This window comes from Salvelinus namaycush, chromosome 6 (genome assembly GCF_016432855.1).
Source record: "Salvelinus namaycush isolate Seneca chromosome 6, SaNama_1.0, whole genome shotgun sequence".
NCBI lineage: Eukaryota > Metazoa > Chordata > Actinopteri > Salmoniformes > Salmonidae > Salvelinus > Salvelinus namaycush.
The window spans coordinates 23,294,853-23,314,826 of NC_052312.1; the positions used below are offsets into that span (position 1 = coordinate 23,294,853).

General features: G+C 41.3%; 1 protein-coding gene across 1 annotated transcript; it reads left to right on the top strand.

Annotated features, from left to right (window-relative positions):
- Positions 1-1,656: 1,656 nt before the first annotated feature.
- On the top strand, positions 1,657-19,743 carry si:dkey-6n21.12 (schwannomin-interacting protein 1). Its single transcript, XM_038995546.1, has 7 exons — positions 1,657-2,059; positions 9,964-10,300; positions 12,425-12,603; positions 16,901-16,994; positions 17,171-17,323; positions 17,584-17,701; positions 18,470-19,743. Exons 2-7 carry the CDS (start codon positions 10,031-10,033, stop codon positions 18,568-18,570), a joined length of 915 nt encoding a protein of 304 aa, XP_038851474.1. The 5' UTR covers positions 1,657-2,059; positions 9,964-10,030; the 3' UTR covers positions 18,571-19,743.
- The last annotated feature ends 231 nt before the right edge of the window (positions 19,744-19,974 follow it).

The window sequence follows — 19,974 nt, forward strand, 5'->3', positions numbered from 1 at the left end:
TGTAGTTGCCTGTCAGCAATATTTTGTATAGCTTCACGTTTCGTTTGTTCATTTGGTTGGTTTGTTCTGTGTTCATTCATTAAAAGAGAATTAAAAGAGATCAATAATCTCTTTATCTGAGCAATTGTATTAGCATAAAATAATATAATTGTCCCATTTCTTTTGTATACAATATAGCTCAGTATTTGGATTATTTATTTTATATTCTTTTTTTGATAATCTTTATCAAGTGTGACAATACTTTTTGACCTGACTGTACATTTTCCATATCGGTGCCCATCACTCATTTTATGGATTTATTCGATAAGTGATTCAAATTTGTGATTCAAATGACTGAGTGTATCATAGAGTGTGTCAGAGCAGGCATTTTTAATTGACACATTTCATGGAATGGGTGATTGAAATCAATGAATGTATCATAGAGTATGTCAAACCATGAATTTCTAAGCCGATACATTTCATGAAGTGTGGACTGAAATGAATAGTGTGTTAGACCATGAATTAACTGACATTTTATGAAATTGGTGACGGTAGTAAGTTAACGTGGTTCAACCTGCACTGTTTATATTAAGTAGTTGAAATACTGAGGGTTGTTGATAGGGTTAATCTTTACTATTTTCAGACCAATATTTCATCTACAGCCCAAATTGTCTTTGGTGATTCAAATACAGTATATTGCATTGTGGCCAATGGAATGGGTGGAGTAGACAGTGCTGCAGGGTATTTAGATCACAGTCCCCCATGAAATAACACCATACATAGATTCTACAGACCCTTATGAGTAATCCCAACCCCACTTTTACCTGGCACATAGAATAGTTTTTTCTCCACAAGCCAATGTGTCTTTTATAGGCCTACAGTGTATTGCATTGGGAACAATGGAATAGGTGGAGTGGAGTGCTGCTGGGTATTTAGACCACAGTCCACCAAGAAATAACCCCATATAGATTCTACAGACCTCACTGAGTATTCCCAGCCCCACTTTTACATCTGCACATAGAATCATTTTTTCTCTACAACCCAATATTGTGAACATACCAGTCTGAACATAGATTTTTTGATAGTGGTCTTAAAATGTTTTTAGAAGCACATTTGTAATTGTTTCCATAAATGATGTATTGTATTTGCTTATAAGCACAATACAAATGGACATTGATTCAAATGTAATATCTTTTGAATGAGTTATCCACATTGCTAGCTTAGATTACTCGTTGGTTATTACTGCATTGTCGGAACTAGAAGCACAAGCATTTCGCTACACTCGCATTAACATCTGCTAACTATGTGTATGTGACAAATAAAATTTGATTTGCAAGGTTTAGAAATGCGGTCTTTCATTTTTAAGGATTACTGATTACCATATAAAGTGACGTTATTATTTGTGCTGCTGGCAGAATACTAGTCGCAAATACTACTAACACGACAAGGGGGAACATAGCCTAAATAAAGTTTACTAACATCGTGAATTGTATTCTCTTAGTAATCATCTCCCTATCAATCAGAATTAAAATTGTCAGAATCAAATCCTACTTTCTTCTACCATTTGAATTTCAGTAGTCTGTTAGAAAACGGTGAAATATGACACCTGGCCATTTTCGTTACTTATTCAGCCCGTCTCTATCCAACCCTCCTCTCTCTGTGTCCCTACTGAAAAGCCGTGAAATTCCTGAAGGTTTACGCTTTTGTTTCGATTGTTTTGGCGCAAGAATTCGTGGATTTCTTGGAGATGCTCGGCTACTAACCAGCTATAACGTTAGGCTGCTAAAGTACATTTGCCATTGGTTGTAACTTCAATCAAAGCCGCGTAAACAAGCTTCCCATAATCTTGCAGTTCAACACCCTTCTCCCGTTACAGTGAGCGAGAAGTTGAGATAAAGGAACGGGGAATGAAAAAAAGTGTGGAAACTCAGGAAGAAGGAGGGGAAGAAGGAAGGAGAATAAAGGGAAACTAGGAAGAGTTTTCGCTCAAGGAAGAGAGAGAAAGTTATGTGGACACAAGAATCATCTCCCCCGGTTTGACAGCGCAAGAAGCTGTGATTTCTACTCCCCTGGGAAATTGGTAAGCGATTCCAAATAGCTATTGGGTTAAACGATCGACCACTGACTAACTAAACAATATGCATATTGGCTACATCTATCGATACGTGTCATGTGTTTATTTTACTTCGCTTCTTCTCTAGGCTACGTCTTGGGCCTATTATCATTATATAGGCTACTGTTACTATAGCGTACATCAATCAGTCTTGAAAACACTTTTCTGAAACAGCGTTTACGTAACTGTCTTTATTTTCTATTTCTTATTCAATTATATTCTGCAGTCTGTCTTGATCTATACACATTTCAGAGTGCAGTTTGGATAGCCACATAGATAGACCCACTGGTAACTGAGGCTGTAAGTTACTTACACTGGTACATTATAAAGTTGAAACGCTCTATATTCTGTTTCCAGGCATTCCATGTGTTACCTTACCGTTTAACAAAAACATAAACTTTCTGAAACTCTCCTCTCTGTTGAACTCTAACTTCAAGTCGTCCCACAATATAATCATTTGAATAATGTTGATAGCTTCTTTAAAGTAAAATGTTCTTCCTGCATATAATTTTGAAGTCGTAGGCCTACCAGTGCTTAATTTTTGCCGGATCCTGCCGGAACAGGGTCACCTCCGTTTTGGACTGTTTTATTCCGGAACGTATTTGGCCGGATCCGGTACCTCTTGTGTCATGAAAAATAAGTGTAACATTTTGCGATGTAAAAAATATAATAAAAGCGGTCAAAGTTCATTCGAGTTGCCTCTTCGTTAATCATAGCGCAAAGGGTTCTGGAGGTGCTGAGGCACCCCAGATGAGTGGTGTAAAGTACTTAGGAAAAAATACTTTTAAGTACTATTTAAGTCGTTTTTGGAGTATCTGTACTTTACTTTACAATGTATATGTTTGACAACTTTGACTTTTACTTCACTGCATTCCTAAAGAAAATAATGTACACATTTTTGCAATTACATTTACTTTTGATACTTAAGTATATTTAAAACCAAATACTTTTAGACTTTCACTCAAGTAGTATTTTACTGGGTGACTTTCACTTTTACTTGAGTCATTTTCTATTAAGGTATCTTTACTTTTACTCAAGTATGACAATTGTGGACTTTTTCCACCACTGCCCCTGATAAATTGAAATACATTTGCCAAAAGTATAGAATAACTGCTGTCTGTTCAATGAAAATAATGAAATAATTCAGAATAGCCTACTACACCATGAAAATGCCCGTCATTTAGCCACAGAGGTCAATTGCGTCTTTTAAAAAATAGCCTAGCTGTGGATTGTGTGTAGCCCAGTTACAAGACGTAGCCTAGAGTCAGGAACAAGCAGCAAATCTGTCAGTGAACAGCATGCAGACAAAACAGGACTTTCGCAATATTTCAAATACATTTGCGGGAAAACACAGGTTGGAAACCAAATGGCTCCTGCTGAAAAGAGAAGTCTCTAATCTGTCTGCTCTAGCCTAACAAAATATTTGATAAACTTCCAAATATTGTTTTACAAAGTAAAACGAGTGAGATATACAGTGTATTCGGAAAGTATTCAGACCCCTTGACTTTTTCAAAAAAAAGTACGTTACATACTTATTCTAACATTTATTAAATCGTTTTTTCCCTCATCAATCTAACACACAATACCACATAATATTGGGGTGGCAGGTAGCCTAGTGGTTAGAGTGTTGGGCCAGTAACCGGAAGGTTGCTAGATCGAATCCCTGAGCTGACAAGGTAAGACTCTGCCGTTCTTCCCCTGAACAAGGCAGCTTGCCCAGGCCAAGTCTAGGCTGTCATTTTAAATAAGAATTTGTTATTAACTGACTTGCCTAGTTAAATTTAAAAAATAAAATAATGACAAAGCAAAAACAGGTTTTTAGAATTTTTTGCAAATGAATTAAAAATATAAAACTGAAATATCACATTTACATATGTATTCAAACCCTTTACTCAGTACTTTGTTGAAGCACCTTTGGCAGCAATTACAGCCTAGAGGCTTCTTGGGTATGACGCTACAAGCTTAGCACACCTGTATTTGGGGAGTTTCTCCCATTCTTCTCTGCAGGTCCTCTCAAGCTCTGTCAAGTCTGGTTGGGGAGCGTTGCTGCACAGCTATTCTCAGGTCTCTACCAGTGGCGACCCGTCATTCAGGGCAGGTGGGGCTCCACATTTTTTTGTGGGGCTTGCCTATTTTGCATGTTATTTTGACATTAGTACGTCTCACATATCAGTTTGCAAACAATGTAAAAAAATATATATATATATATATATCATTGAGTTAATAAAGCCGCATAAAAACATGGCCTCTTTTTTGTTTTCTTGAGTAAGCAGCTCCAAAATGCAGGTGTTTCAACCTAGCTCAGTGCATTCTGTGGTGGTGGGGCAAGCCAGCAGAAAATAGGAGCATTGCCCCGTGATTGGCTCAGTGTTCTGTCACTCATGGGGACACTACTTCACAGGCCAAGTCTAAGTCCTTAGTAAGGGTAGACATCAAACATTTAAGCCCTTTGGGTCCTCCCATAGAGTTACATTAGAAAGCCCTTCCAAGAAGGCTCAAGGTCATTGGCCACAGATAAAATGACGTCAAATCACGTTATATGTACGGTAGCTTTGATTGGACTGATCATGTCAACATCATACTTTCAAAATCTTAGCTAGCAGTTATCAACATGAATTAAGTCGACAATCTACTGACAAATCCTTTTTAATCCTTGTCATATGAAGAGAAATAATGAAGAGAAATTATAGATAAAATGTATCGGTGCTCATCAGCCATTGGACATAAACATTACACAACAAGTTGGAAATTGCAAATTAAACAATGAGTGGTTTGGAAAGAATCAGTGGCTAACTGCAAGCGTTACAAAGCAACCACTAGCCTGCTATTCAGTGAAGTGGTTGTGTGTTTTTGTCCCGAGTACCCACCATAAATCCAGAGAATTCCAGACTTTGATGACAAAATTTGCCCACAAAGGACTGCCGTGCCAACTTCCTGTTTAAGTGAGCACAGCACAAGGTGAGTCCAAAAGTGTCTTGTATGCAGCTGCATAAATGATGTAATATGCAAGGGAGATATGTATACTGTAGCAAAGAAAGTAATACTAAGTGTATGTTGTGTAGTAAGCTGTTAGTAGCCCATGTGCCTCACCCTAATAATTTGGTCTATTTTCACCAACGCGGTATTGTAAACACATCGTTTGTAGCCAGTGTTTGCTTGTTTGCAGACTTTTTTGTACAGACTCGACAGTGCTACTGATAGTAGTGGTGACGCTTGGCTTGCACATGTAAATTCAGCACACACAACATTCTATAATAGAATTTTGTTATTTGACGTATCAAATTAAAAGCTTATTTAATACGTCAAATAGTGTTATTTGACAGCGTTCAATGTGCCTCACCCTAATAATTGTGTCTATTTTCACCTCTTAATTTCGCCTACTGTTATAACATGGTGGTGCACATGTAGCCTATAACCTGTTTTAGAGAAATGTAATCATCAAATATTGTAAGAGCTTTCATTGTCTGCTTATATGCCCCCTTTATTTATCCTACGGTTCTGACTTGGTTTACAGGGAGTACACTGTAAGAACGGCCCATGTTCTGAATTCTGTCGCTGTACATTTCAAAGGTGCTGAACAAATAGTTATATTGACTACGTCCGTCGTCGCTCGCTCATTAATGTCTTAATCGAAATTACGGATTGCCTCTTATCCGCTTGTCATCCCCTTATGCCATAGTTTGTACATTTCAATTGTCAGTAGAAACCACATTCGTTTAAGCAAGTCAGCCATATCAGATATGTTTTTTTAAATGCAGTAAATGAGGCTGAATTAACTGTTTCGTTGCCAGACAAGGCTCCGCTGATAGCCAGGTGTAGCAGTGGTAAGGTGATGGGACTGCTGTTGGGACTCTGTTGTTGGGACAGCTTTATGTAGGCCCTAACAGTTTGTGGGAATCGTTTGTCACCGTTATAGTGTAATTAATGTACTGTTTAGTTTTGTGTTGTGTAGTGGCTTTGCTGGCATGCATCCCATTTTTTGTTTTGTCCCACCAAAATGTACATGATAAAATTGCCATTGGTCTCTACAGAGATGTTCGATCAGGTTCAAGTCCAGACTCTGGCTGGGACACTCAGGACATTCAGAGACTTGTCTCGACATTCAGAAACTCGTCTCGTTGTCTAGCTGTGTTCTTAGGGTCGTTGTCCTGGTGGAAGGTGAACCTTCGCCCCAGAGGTTCTGAGCACTCTGGGGCAGGTTTTCATCAAGGATCTCTATGTACTTTGTTTCGTTCATCTTTCCCCCTCAATCCTGACTAGTCTTCCAGTCCCTGCCACTGAAAAACATCCCCACAGCATGATGATGCCACCACCATGCTTCACCGTAGGGATGGTGCCATATTTCCTCCAGATGGTCGTCCTTCTGGAAGTTTCTCCCATCTCCACAGAGGAACTCTGGCACTCTGTCAAAGTGACCATCGGGTTCTTGGTCACCTCCCTGACCAAGGTCCTACTCCCCCAATTGCTCAGTTTAGCCGGGTAGCCAGCTCTAGGAAGAGTCTTGGTGGTTACAAACTTCTTCCATTTAAGAATGATGGAGGCAACTGTGTTTTTGGGGACCTTCAATGCTGCAGAAATCTTTTGGTACCCTTCCCTAGATCTGTGCCTCGACACAATCATGTCTCGGAGCTCTACGGACAATTTTTTCTACATCATGGCTTGGTTTTTTCTCTGACATTCACTGTCAACTGTGGGACCTGATATAGTCAGGTGTGTGCCTTTCCAAATCATGTCAAATCAATTGAATTTACCACAATTGGTCTCCAATCAAGTTGTAGAAACATTTTAATGATGATCAATGGAAACAGGATGTACCTGACCTCAATTTCCAATCTCATAGCTAAGGCTCTGAATACTTATGTAAATAAGGCATTTCAGTTTTTTATTTTTAATACATTTGCTAAAATCTCTAAAAACCTGTATTCAATTGGTCATTATGAGGTATTGTGTGTAGATTGATGAGGGGGAAAAAAAGACTGTAACGTAACAAAATGTGGAAAAAGTCAAGGGGTCTGAATACTTTCCGAATGCACTGTAGGCTTTTGGCACGAACGCATCGGCCATCACCGGTGAGTGAGCTGCGCATCATTGGGTGAGTAAGTGAAACCGAATCGCATTTTTAGGACTATAATTTCATCCTCATATTGTAGTCTACAATATGTGTCTCCACACATGTAGGCCTATGCTGTTGATCAAATCAAATCAAATTTTATGCGCCAAATACAAGAGGTGTAGACCTTACAGTGAAATGCATACTTACATAACCTACAGTGCAGTTTAAAACAATATGGATAAGAATAAGAGATAAAAGTAACAAGTAATTAAAGAGGTCAGTAAAAAATAACAATATATACAGGGGGTGCCGGTACAGAGTCAATGTGTGGGGGCACCGGTTAGTTGAGGTAGTATGTACATGTTGGTAGAGTTAATTAAAGTGACTATGCATAGATGACAACAGAGAGTGGCAGTGGTGTGGAGATGGGAGGGGAGGGGGGCAATGTAAATAATCTAGGTAGCCATTTGACAAGATTTTCAGGAGTCTTATGGCTTGGGGGTAAAAGCTGTTTAGAAGCCTCTTGGACATAGACTTGGCGCACCGGCACCGCTTGCCGTGTGGTAGTAGAGAAAAGAGTCTATGACTAGGGTGGCTGGAGTCTTTGACAATTTTCAGGGCCTTGCTCTGACACCGCCTGGTATAGAGGTCCTGGATGGCATGAAGCTTGGCTCCAGTGATGTACTGGGCCGTCCGCACTACCCTCTGTAATGCCTTGCGGTCGGAGGCCGAGCAGTTGCCATACCAGGCAGTGATGCAACCAGTCAGGATGCTCTCGATAGTGCAGCTGTAGAACCTTTTGAGGATCTGAGGACCCATGACAAATCTTTTCAGTCTTCTGAGTGGGAATAGTTTTTGTCGTGCCCGCTTCATGACTGTCATGGTGTGCTTGGACCATGTTAGTTTGTTGGTGATGTGGACACCAAGGAACTTGAAGCTCTCAACCTGCTCCACTGCAGCCCCTTCGATGAGAATGGTGGCGTGCTCGGTCCTTCTTTTCCTGTAGTCCACAATCATTTCCTTTGTCTTTTTCACGTTGAGGGAGAAGTTGTTGTCCTGGCACCACACGGCCAGGTTTCTTACCTCCTCCCTATAGGTTGTCTCGTTGTTGTCGGTGATCATCTGCAAATTTAATGATGGTGTTGGAGTCGTGCCTGGCCGTGCAGTCATGAGTGAACAGGGAGTACAGGAGGGGGCTGAGCACAGTGTTGTTACCTACCCTTACCATCTGGGGGCAGCCCGTCAGGAAGTCCAGAATCCAGTTGCAGAAGGAGGTGTTTAGTCCCAGGGTCCTTAGCTTATTGATGAGCTTTGAGGGCACTATGGCGTTGAACGCTGAGTTGTAGTCAATGAATAGCATTCTCACATAGGTGTTCCTTTTGTCCAGGTGGGAAAGGGCCGTTTGGAGTGCAATAGAGACTGCATCATCTGTGGATCTGTTGGGGCGGTATGCAAATTGGAGTGGGTCTAGGGTTTCTGGGATAATAGTGTTGATGTGAGCCATGACTAGCCTTTCAAAGCACTTCATGGCTACAGACATGAGTGCTACGGGTCAGTAGTCATTTAGACAGGTTACCTTAGTGTTCTTGGGCACAGGCACTATGGTGGTCTGCTTAAAACATGTTGGTATTACAGACTCGGACAGGGAGAGGTTGAAAATGTCAGTGAAGACACTTGCCAGTTGGTCAGCGCATGCTCGCAGTACACGTCCTGGTAATCCATCTGGCCCTGCGGCCTTGTGAATGTTGACCTGTCTAAAGGTCTTACTCACATTGGCTGCGGAGAGCGTGATCACACAGTCTTCCGGGTACAGCTGGTGCTCTCATGCATGTTTCAGTGTTATTTGCCTCGAAGCGAGCATATAAGTAATTTAGCTCGTCCGTTAGGCTTGTGTCTTTGGGCAGCTCTCAGCTGTGCTTCCCTTTGTAGTCTGTAATGGTTTGCAGGACCTGCCACATCCGACGAGCGTCAGAGCCGGTGTAGTACGACTCGATATTAGTCCTGTATTGACGCTTTGCCTGTTTGGTGGTTCGTCGGAGGGCATAGCGGGATTTCGTATAAGCTTCCGGGTTAGAGTCCCGCTCCTTGAAAGCTGCAGCTCTAGCCTTTAGCTCAGTGCGGATGCTGCCTGTAATCCATGGTTTCTGGTTGGGGTATGTACGTTTTGTCACTGTGGGGGGGACGTCATCGATGCACTTATTTATGAAGCCAATGACAGATACTCCTCAATGCCATTGGAGGAATCCTAGAACATATTCCAGTCTGTGCTAGCAAAACAGTCCTGTAGCTTAGCATCTGCTTCATCTGACCATTCATCTGATGGATTTAAGGTCGTTTTTATTGATCTCAGATTCTCAGTTTGTCAGCGTCAAAGTAGCCTGTCATTTCGATCATTTGTGCGGTATTAAAAAAGATTCTGCCCAAGTCTCCAATCATGTAAAATGACGTAGAATTGCATGAAATGCGTTTATAAAAGGCCACATTTTTCCCGGACCCGAGACTACTACAATGTTCCCCATGTGTGCAACTTCTGTAAGTACCTCTACTCTCCTGCATTGTGTCACTACGCAAATGTGATGATATGCATGAAATGCTTTATTATAAAGGTGATTTTTTTTCTCTTTTCAGTACCTCAGAGCTCCCCAGGTCACCTCCCTCTCGCACTTGCTTTTGGTTCCAGCACCTCCTGATTTACAAATTAAGCACTGCCTACCACCAAGTAGTGTAATATAGTTGTTATAACAGCGTAGTAACCAGTAGGTTACTATAGTTCTTTATAACGTGTTTATTAAGTAGTATTATATCATCTTTATCTTAGACAACCCTCCAACCCAGAGCGGAGTGAAGTCTACCCACGCTGGCAGTCTCTCCTACTGACACAAGAGATGGAGGGAGAGAAGGAGAGAGAGAGGGAGCGGGGAGAGGAGAAAGAGAGCGACGAGACGGAGGAAGAGGAGAAACAGAGCGACGAAGCTGAAGAGGAAGATGACGAAGAGGATGATGATGAAGATGCGGAAGGAGCGGCGTTGGTGTGGCAGGAGGGGTCATACGGAGAGGATGACCTGGGCCTACCCATAATGCATTGGGAGGCGCTGAGCCTGCGCATCGCAGAGCTGGAGAAACAGGAAGAGGAAAAGAGAGAGAAGAAAACAAAGGTCAGAGGTCACAGTTGAGTGCTGGGGACAGGTGTTTTTGGACAGGTAGTGGAGAGGAGAGGGGGAAGGGGAGAGGAGTGAGAAGAAAGAACAGAGGTAACGGGTCATAGTTGAATGCTGTCTGTTAATTATGGATGTGGACAGGTGACTCAGTTGTCTATTTATGGGAGAGAGGAGTGCATCTGTCAGGGACACAGTGTTGTACAAAAAAACATGAAATGTGTCCATGAATGCAATGTCAGTCAGCTGCTCTATTCAGTGACTAGTTTTGTGTTGAAAGAGACTACACAGCACTGCTAAACAATATACAATATTAACTTTTTTTGAATCCATTATCATTTTAACCTTTATTTATCCAGGAAGTCCCATTGAGTTCAGAATACCTCTTTTACAAGGGAGACCTGGCCAATAGGGCAGCTCGTTAAAAAAACTATTAAACTTACACACAGGAGAGGCTCTCCATAACTTGCTCTGTATAACTTGTGCTACCTACAGTCATGTGAAAAAGTAAGTACACCCCCTGGAAAGTTTGACTTTTTAGTAAGTATTTGGACAGATGGATATGTAATCTTCACTTCAACACCATTGACAGATAAAGGTAACCTAATTTAACAAATTAAACTGAAAGTTTATACTTTGCAATCATTTATTAATCGAAAGTCAACAGAAATGCAATTCCATAGTGTGGGAAAAAATAAGTACGCCCCAAGCTTCAGTAGCTGGTGTTGCTCCCTTTGGCTGAAATAACTTAATGTAGCCGTTTCTTGTAACTGTCTATCAGTCTCTCATATCGACTGGAAGGAATTTTTTCCAACTCTTCTTTACAGTCCTGCTTCAACTGTGTTATATTCAAGGGATTTCTTGCATGCACGACCCGCTTCAAGTCCCCCCACAGCATTTCGACAGGATTGAGATCTTGGCTTTGACTCGGCGATTCTATAACCCTCCATTTCTTCTTTTTGAGACATTCTGTTGTAGCTTAGTTTGTGTGTTTTGGATCATTGTCCTGTTGCAAGATCCATGTTCGATTCAGCTTCAGCTTTTTGACAGATGGCCTCACATTCTCCTCAAGAATTCTCTGGTACAATATGTAATACATGGTTAACTAAATGATGGCAAGTTGGCCAGGCCCTCAGGCAGCAAAGCAGCCCCAAACCATAATGCCACCGCCTCCATGCTTTACGGTTGATATGAGGTTCTTCTGTTCAAAGGCAGTGTTTCGTTTTTGCCAAAGATGGCGTCTGGCATTGCGGCCAAACAACTCCACCTTTGACTCATCTGTCCAGAGCACATTGTTCCAGTAGTTTTGGTCTTTACCCAGGTGTTGTCTGGAAAACGTCAGTCTTGTCTTGATATTCTTTTTTGAAAGCAGAGGCTTCTTCCTTCCTGACCTCCCATGTAGGCCAAGATTGTGCAGTCTCTTTCTGACAGTTGACTTATGCACTTCAATATTGATTGTGGCAAGAGAGGCCTGTAGATCCCTTGTTGTTACCTTGGGGTTCTTAGAGATTTCTATGAGCATCTTTCGGTCAGCTCTTGGGATGAATTTGGTGGGACGACCTGTTCTAGGTAGATTGCCAGTGGTCTGGAATTTTCTCCATTTGTAGATGATCCGTCGGACAGTGGAACAATGTACTTCGAATTGCTTGGAAATGGATTTGTAACCCCTCCCAGACTCACAGGCATCAATAATCTTTCTTCTGGGGGCCTCGGATAGGTATTTGGATCTTTGCATGATGTGTTACAACACCCATATGGTTAAGACCAAACCAGACCAAGTTTATAATCTTTATGGAAGTCTGGACCCTCCCAAGGTACTCTCTAATGATTTCCTAATAATTTGCACCTGTTTTGATGCACCTGATCCTAATTTGAGCCATTTTAGGTGAAGGTAAAGGGAGGGGTGTACACATTTTTTCTGCATAACGAAATTGCGTTTTGGTTTATTTTAATTGCATAACATTTTCAAAGTACATTTTTTGGTGTGCGATTTGTTAAATTGGGTTCCCTTTATCAATGAATGTGGTTGGGAAATAGCTCAAATATCCATGTGTCCAAATATTTTAAAAAGACTACTTTCCAAAGGGTGTACTTCTCACGACTGTATATCTGATTCATCTCCAGTCTTCCAGTGTCCTGGAACGAGGTAAGAAATTGTCAGCAAGCCGGCCGGAGGAGAGAGAGAGAGGGAAGACGCTGTCCATGAACCGGCCAGGAGACAGGGAGCAAGGGAAGAGTAAGGAGAGCTGGGAGGACGGAGGCGAGGAGGACTGCAATAGCCGCGTGACAGCCCTAACTTCTCGGTACGAAGCGCGGTGTCGTCTACGTAACATTGTGTTGTGATAGTGCTGTTTCATTATGTACTAATAGTATAGTACCCAGGCTGATACAATCAGGAATAAATCCCACTTCTGACACCAGTGAAATAGTGAAATGAAACCAAGGGAGAAGCATAAGGTCCGAGGCAAGAAGCGAACTCACAACCTTGTGGTCAATAATCCAAGAAAGCTAGCTCCAAGAAAGCTAGCTTCCTGGAGGAGTGGTATCAAATAAAATTTGAATGGTCACATACACATGTTAGCACATGTTATAGCTAGTGTAGCGAAATACTTTTGCTTCTAGTTCCGACAGTGCAGCAATATCTAACAAGTAATCTAACAATTCCACAACAGCTACCTAATACACACAAATCTAAGTAAGGGAATGGAATAAGAATATATAAATATAAATATATGGATGAGCAATGACAGAGCGGCATAGGCAAGATGCAATAGATGGTATAAAAACACTATATACATACACTACCGGTCAAAAGTTTTAGAACAGCTACTCATTCCAGGGTTTTTCTTTATTTTTACTATTTTCTAATAATAGTGAAGACATCAAAACTATGAAATAACACACATCATGTAGTAACCAAAAAACGGTTAAATAAATCAAAATATATTTTATATTTCAGATTCTTCAAATAGCTACCCTTTGCATTGATGACAGCTTTGCACACTCTTGGCATTCTCTCAACCAGCTTCATGAATGCATTTCAATTAACAGGTGTGCCTTCTTAAAAGTTAATTTGTTGAATTTCTTTCTTAATGTGTTTGAGCCAATCAGTTGTGTTGTGACAAGGTAAGGGGGGTATACAGAAGATAGCCCTATTTGGTAAAAGACCAAGTCCATATAATGGCAAGAACAGCTCAAATAAGCAAAGAGAAACGACAGTCCATCATTAAGGTCTGTCAATACGGAAAATTTCAAGAACTTTGAAAGTTTCTTCAAGTGCAGTCGCAAAAACCATCCAGTGCTATGATGAAACTGGCTCTCATGAGGACCGCCACAGGAATGGAAGACCCAGAGTTGCCTCTGCTGCAGAGGATAAGTTCGTTGGAATTACCACCCTCAGAAATTGCAGCCCAAATAAATGCTTCACAGAGTTCAAGTAACAGACACATCTCAACATCAATTGTTCACAGGAGACTGCGTGAATCAGGCCATCATGGTCGGATTGCTGGAAAGAAACCACTACTAAAGGACACCAATAATAAGAAGATACTTGCTTGGGCCAAGAAACACGAGCAATGGACCGGTGGAAATTTGTCCTTTGTTCTGGAGTCCAAATTTGAGATTTTTGGTTCCAACCGCCGTGTCTTTGTGAGATGCAGTGTGGGTGAACGGATGATCTCCACATGTGTATTTCCCACAGTAAAGCATGGAGAAGGGGGTGTTATGGTATGGGGTTGCCTTGCTGGTGACACTGTCTGTGATTTATATCGAATTCAAGGGACACTTAACCAGCATGGCTACCACAGCATTCTACAGTGATAAACCATCCCATCTGGTTTGCGCTTAGTGGGACTATCATTTGTTTTTCAACAGGACACTGACCCAACACATCTCCAGGATATGTAAGGGCTGTTTTACCAAGAAGGAGAGTGATGGAGTGCTGCATCAGATGACCTGGCTTCCACAATCCCCCGACCTCAACTCAACTGAGATGGTTTGGGATGAGTTGGACCGAAAAAGTGAAGGAAAAGCAGCCAACAAGTGCTCAGCATATGTGGTAACTCCTTCAAGACTGTTGGAAAAGCATTCCAGGTGAAGCTGGTTGAGAGAATGCCAAGAGTGTGCAAAGTTGTCATCAAGGCAAAGGGTGGCTATTTGAAGAATCTCAAATATAAAATATATTTTGATTTGTTTAACACTTTTTTGGTTACTACATGATTCCATGGCTGTTGGCTGATGGCTGTTTAAAACCTCTTATGGCTGCAAGCCCGAGGTCGGTACACCTATGACAACATCCAGCTCAAAGTGCAGGGCGCGAAATTCAAAAAAATATTTTTTTTAAATATTTAACTTTCACACATTAACAAGTCCAAGACACCAAATGAAAGATACAGATCTTGTGAATAAAGCCACCATTTCAGATTTTTAAAATGTTTTACAGGGAAGACAAAATATGTAAATCTATTAGCTAACCACGTTAGCAAAAGACACCACTTTTCTAACTCCATCAGTTTCTTACTCCATCAGGTGCTATCACCAATTCGGCCAAATAAAGATATTGATAGCCACTAACCAAGAAAAAACCTCATCAGATGACAGTCTGATAACATATTTATTGTATAGGATAGGTTTTGTTAGAAAAATGTGCATATTTCAGGTATAAATCATAGTTTACAATTGCACCCACCATCACAACTCGACTAGAATAAATACAGAGAGCAACGAGAATTACCTAATTACTAATCATAAAACATTTCTTAAAAATACACAGCTCACAGCAATGGAAAGACACAGATCTTGTGAATTCAGACAATATTTCAGATGTTCTAAGTGTTTTACAGCGAAAACACAATAAATCGTTATATTAGCATACCACATGTGCAAACGTTACCCGAGCATTGATTCAAGCCAAAGAGAGCGATAACGTAATCATCGCCAAAATATATTAATTTTTTCACTAACCTTCTCAGAATTCTTCCGATGACACTCCTGTAACATCATATTACAACATACATATAGAGTTTGTTCGAAAATGTGCATATTTAGCCACAAAAAAACGTGGTTATACAATGACAATACTAGCAAAACTAGCCTGAAAATGTCGGGCGCCATCTTTAACAGTGATCTTGTCTCATGCATAACTATTCATAAACTTGACTAAAAAAATATAAGTTGGACAGCTATCGAAAGACAAATTAGTTCTTAATGCAATCGCTGAATTACATTTCTAAAATTATCCTTACTGTGCAATACAGGGTTCGCCAAGCGAAGCTATACCAAAGAAAATGGCGGAATATGCATTTAAAATTTTTCGACAGAACAACGATTTATCATCTTAAATATTTCTTACTATGAGGTGATCTTCCATCAGAATCTTGGGCAATGTATCCTTTCTTGGGTCTAATCTTCTTTTGGTCGAAAGATGTCCTCTTGTCCGTCGAAATGCCCACTAACGTTCGACCGGGACCCCGAAATGTGCCCGGCGCTTCAAAGTGCAACACAAAGCAATGCCTCAAAATCGCACTAAACGGATATAAATTGCTATAAAACGGTTTAAATTAACTACCTTATGATGTTTTTAACACCTATAACGAGTAAAAACATGACCGGCGAAATATTACTGGCTAAACCCAAGCTTGGAAAGAGAGCAGGTCCGACGTACATCGTGCGTCAGGCGCAGCAGGAAAAGAACGGTACATCCGGTCTTTGGCCTTTTATACAGGCCCTGATTGCGCAATCGACTCCATTCAAATTGTCACCTCTTACTGACATCTAGAGGAAGGCGTAGGCAGTGTTTGTAGCATCATAGCATTCACAGGGACTTATGAACTGACCTGGGAGCAGGGGCCAAGATTTCTGAAATCTCACTCCATATCAGGAAAAGTGCTGTAGAATGAGTTCTGTTCCACTCAGAGACATAATTCAAACGGCTATAGAAACTAGAGAGTGTTTTCTATCCAATAATAACAATAATATGCATATTGTACGAGCAAGAATTGAGTACGAGGCCGTTTGAAATGGGCACCTTAAACAGAGCTACTCAATACTGCCCCTGCAGCCATAAAAAGTTAACAGTCTGATGGCCTTGAGATAGAAGCTGTTTTTCAGTCTCTCGGTCCCAGCTTTGATGCACCTGTACAGACCTCGCCTTCTGGATGGTAGCGGGTTGAACAGGCAGTGGCTTGGGTGGTTGTTGTCCTTGATGATCTTTTTGGCCTTCCTGTGACATCGGGTGCTGTAGGTGTCCTGGAGGGCAGGTAGTTTGAACCCGGTAATGCATTGTGCAGACCGCACCACCCTCTGGAGAGCCCTGCGGTCATGGGCGGTGCAGTTGCCGTACCAATCGGTGATACAGCCTGACAGGTTGCTCTCAATTGTGCATCTGTAAAAGATTGTGAGGGTTTTAGGTGACAAGACAAATTTCTTCAGCCTATGTTGTGCCTTCTTCACCACACTGTCTGTCACGGGTGTCCGTGATGTGTACGCCGTGATGTGTATGCCGAAGAACTTAAAAACATTCCACCTTCTCTTGTAATCATGTTCATCAATGCCAGGGTCATTTCACTACTTACTAACAAAAAAGTTTTTTCCCCTCATCAGTCTTTCGAATCAGATGAACCTCCAGCTGTGCTTCATCAATGACAGCGGAAGCGAAGAAGAGGATGAGGATACTTGCAAAAAAGTTAGCGTGAAGGTAAGCATACACACTCAAAAGGTAAGGCTGGTCATAGATAGAGTGCTACAGCTCTTATGAATCAAAATGGAAACAAAGAGGGACTGGATATATCATAGAATTGTGAAAGACACTTGTTTTCTTGTATTCCAGATCTCAATCGTAATGCCATTTTGTTTTGTTTCTGTCCTTTCAAGAATTCCAAAATGGTTGGTAAGAGCGGTCCCAGTGTGCAGGTGTGCCAGCAGCCAAAGTTCCCTGCCCCCCCTGCAGCCAAGAGCAAATCATCAGGCTTCAAGGCTGCACTGAGTGCGCTCAGAAACAAGCTGAGGACCGAGCAGAAACAGGAGGTGAGAGCGGGAGGGAGGGACCTGAATCCCAAATCAACTCCTAGCCCCTACCCCCTCTGCACTCCTGTAGTTCTGAATGTATAGGATAGGCACTTGCTTCTCCTTGCCGTCTGATACAATCCCATCATATCTACAGGAGTGGCTAGGAAGGAGCGACTAGCGGTTAATAGTACTGCCCTCGGGGTGCACAGTGTTTTGTTATTAGGTATTATCCTCAGTTATCTTATATTCTGTTCTTCACTCTGTCCCCTGTGTCTCAGAGCCCAGCTTGTTGTAATCAGCTGTTGAAGAATAGAAGACTGGACCGTAGTGACCTGCAAGCCTTCAGTCTCAAAGAGCTCAACGCCCACCAAAACTCTCTCAACAAGGCTATACAAGGTGAGTGGTCACTTAGATACTACACAGGATATATTGCATATTTACACCGAGTGTACAAAACATTGCTCTTTCCATGACATAGATTGACCAGGTGAATCCAGGTGAAAGCTATGATCCCTTATTGATGTCACCTGTTAAATCAACCTCAGTCAGTGTAGATGAAGGGGAGAAGATAGGTTAAAGAATGATTTTTAAGCGTTGAGACAAGTGAGACATATATTGTGTATATGGGCTATTCAGAGGGTGAATGGGCAAGACAAAATACTTAAGTGCCTTTGAACGGGGTATGGTAATAGGTGCCAGGAGCACCGGTTTGAGTGTCAAGAACTGCAACACTGCTGGGTTTTTCACAATAAACAGTTTCCCGAGTGTATGAAGAATGGTCCACCACCCAAAGGACATCCAGCCAACTTCACACAACTGTGGGAAGCATTGGAGTCAACATGGGCCAGCATGGAACGCTTTCGACACCTTGTAGAGTTCATGCCCTGAAAAATTGAGGCTGTTCTGAGGGCAAAAGCGGGTGCAACTCAATATTAGGAAGGTGTTCCTAATGTTTTGTACACTCAGTGTATATTTTAGATATAGGCTACTTTATATTTGACCTTTTTCATTTATAAGTTATACCAACCTTATTATTTTACCTTTATTTCACCTTTGTCAAATGATCTGTTCAACTGCATTTGATCTTACATTTTTGATCTGACATTTTGTTTGTGTTTGTGTGCGCGTGTGCATGTGGGTGTGTCTCTGTGCCTCGCCCATCAGACCTTAGCACAGAGCTGGTGGTTCATCTACAGACTCGGGACCAGCTGAGGACAGAACAGGATGCTATGCTGCTGGAGGTACAGGATATGACATCACTCTGACGTCACCTTAGAATCACATATAGAAACCTGACCAAGATGGCTGCCATTATCAGCACAATCTAGAGCGATGCAGGTCTATGACAAGCCACTCTTGCGTATTATATACTCTATGGACGACACTTTCAGAAGGCCCATCACCATAGAATAATTCGAATCATTCTAAGTTCTACGGTCATCGTCTAATAAAATGGAATCCCGGTGTCAGAGATCAGGTCACAATCAGTCAATGACGGACACCGGTGCTTGAAATTAATGGACGAATCAAATCAATGTGAAGAGACTGCATCACTCCTAAATACTTTTTGGATTGAATTGCACAGCATTTTGTTTTTATTTCCTAGTGAGCAAAACTGGTTGAAATGACATCATCACACCCAGTTTCACATCCATTATGACATCATATCAACCGGTTTTGCTCTGTGTTTTTTTGTGTTTTTATAAAGGGAAACGTGTGTCTGGACTTTTAATGTTGTTGTGTTGTAGTGTTTTAGGGGGAAAATAACGGTAATATTATAAGGGATTAATAAGCTGCTATTGCTGCCCATGGATCAGTCTAGTTCAAATGTCCATTGTCATCCACATGTTGAAATGCAATGATTGTTTGGTGGCACATTATTTGAACTATACGTCATACGGTATCATAACAAATGTCCGAAGATTTCTTGTCATTGAGCGTTACGACGTAGAGTTTGAATAAAGTGTTACCGATTGTTTTTATTCTTGTCGCTGGGACACGTTTCGTTGTTTGTTTTGATTTTATGTTGCCGGGACACAGCTATGTCTTCTATTCTCGTCTATGTTTTAATGTATGTATGATGATCGTTGAATGAGTCAGTCCGAGAAAGGGGCATTACTAACCAAACAGACACACACAGTAATGCGAGCACAGCTCAACTCAATGACTTGGGTCTATTGAAATAGCAGGAAGTGTAAAGGGAAATTGAGTACTATATTAACCTGCGTACTGTTGTAACATGACAACAATGTACCTACCAGCCGACCGACAGGATGCCTGACCAAGCCTCACTCGTTTGGTACTGTTGTCATGAAACAGCAACACAAGGAGCATTGGGATTTTGTGCGGGTTACATGAGTTTGACGTCACTGTTGACGTTGTTTTATTCTACAATAATTTTGCATGAAATAAACAGGTTGTCAAGGATACATATTGTATGTAGGTGTGCTAGTGCTGCTTTGTATGTATGTATGTATGTATGTATGTATGTATGTATGTATGTATGTATGTATGTATGTATGTATGTATGTATGTATGTACCTGTATCTAGAGATGGATTAAGTGTACGTGTACAGTAGCTATTTACATAATGTATTTAGCACAGATGTAAATTGTATACATTGCTGTGTGTGTGTGTGTGTGTGTGTGTGTGTGTGTGTGTGTGTGTG

Coding starts and splice junctions, on each gene's coding strand:
- si:dkey-6n21.12 (XM_038995546.1), top strand. CDS start 10,031: ATGGAGGGAGAGAAGGAGAGAGAGAGGGAGCGGGGAGAGGAGAAAGAG. Junction 17,324..17,583: donor GGACCGAGCAGAAACAGGAG/GTGAGAGCGGGA, acceptor CCTGTGTCTCAG/AGCCCAGCTTGTTGTAATCA. Junction 17,702..18,469: donor TCTCAACAAGGCTATACAAG/GTGAGTGGTCAC, acceptor CTCGCCCATCAG/ACCTTAGCACAGAGCTGGTG.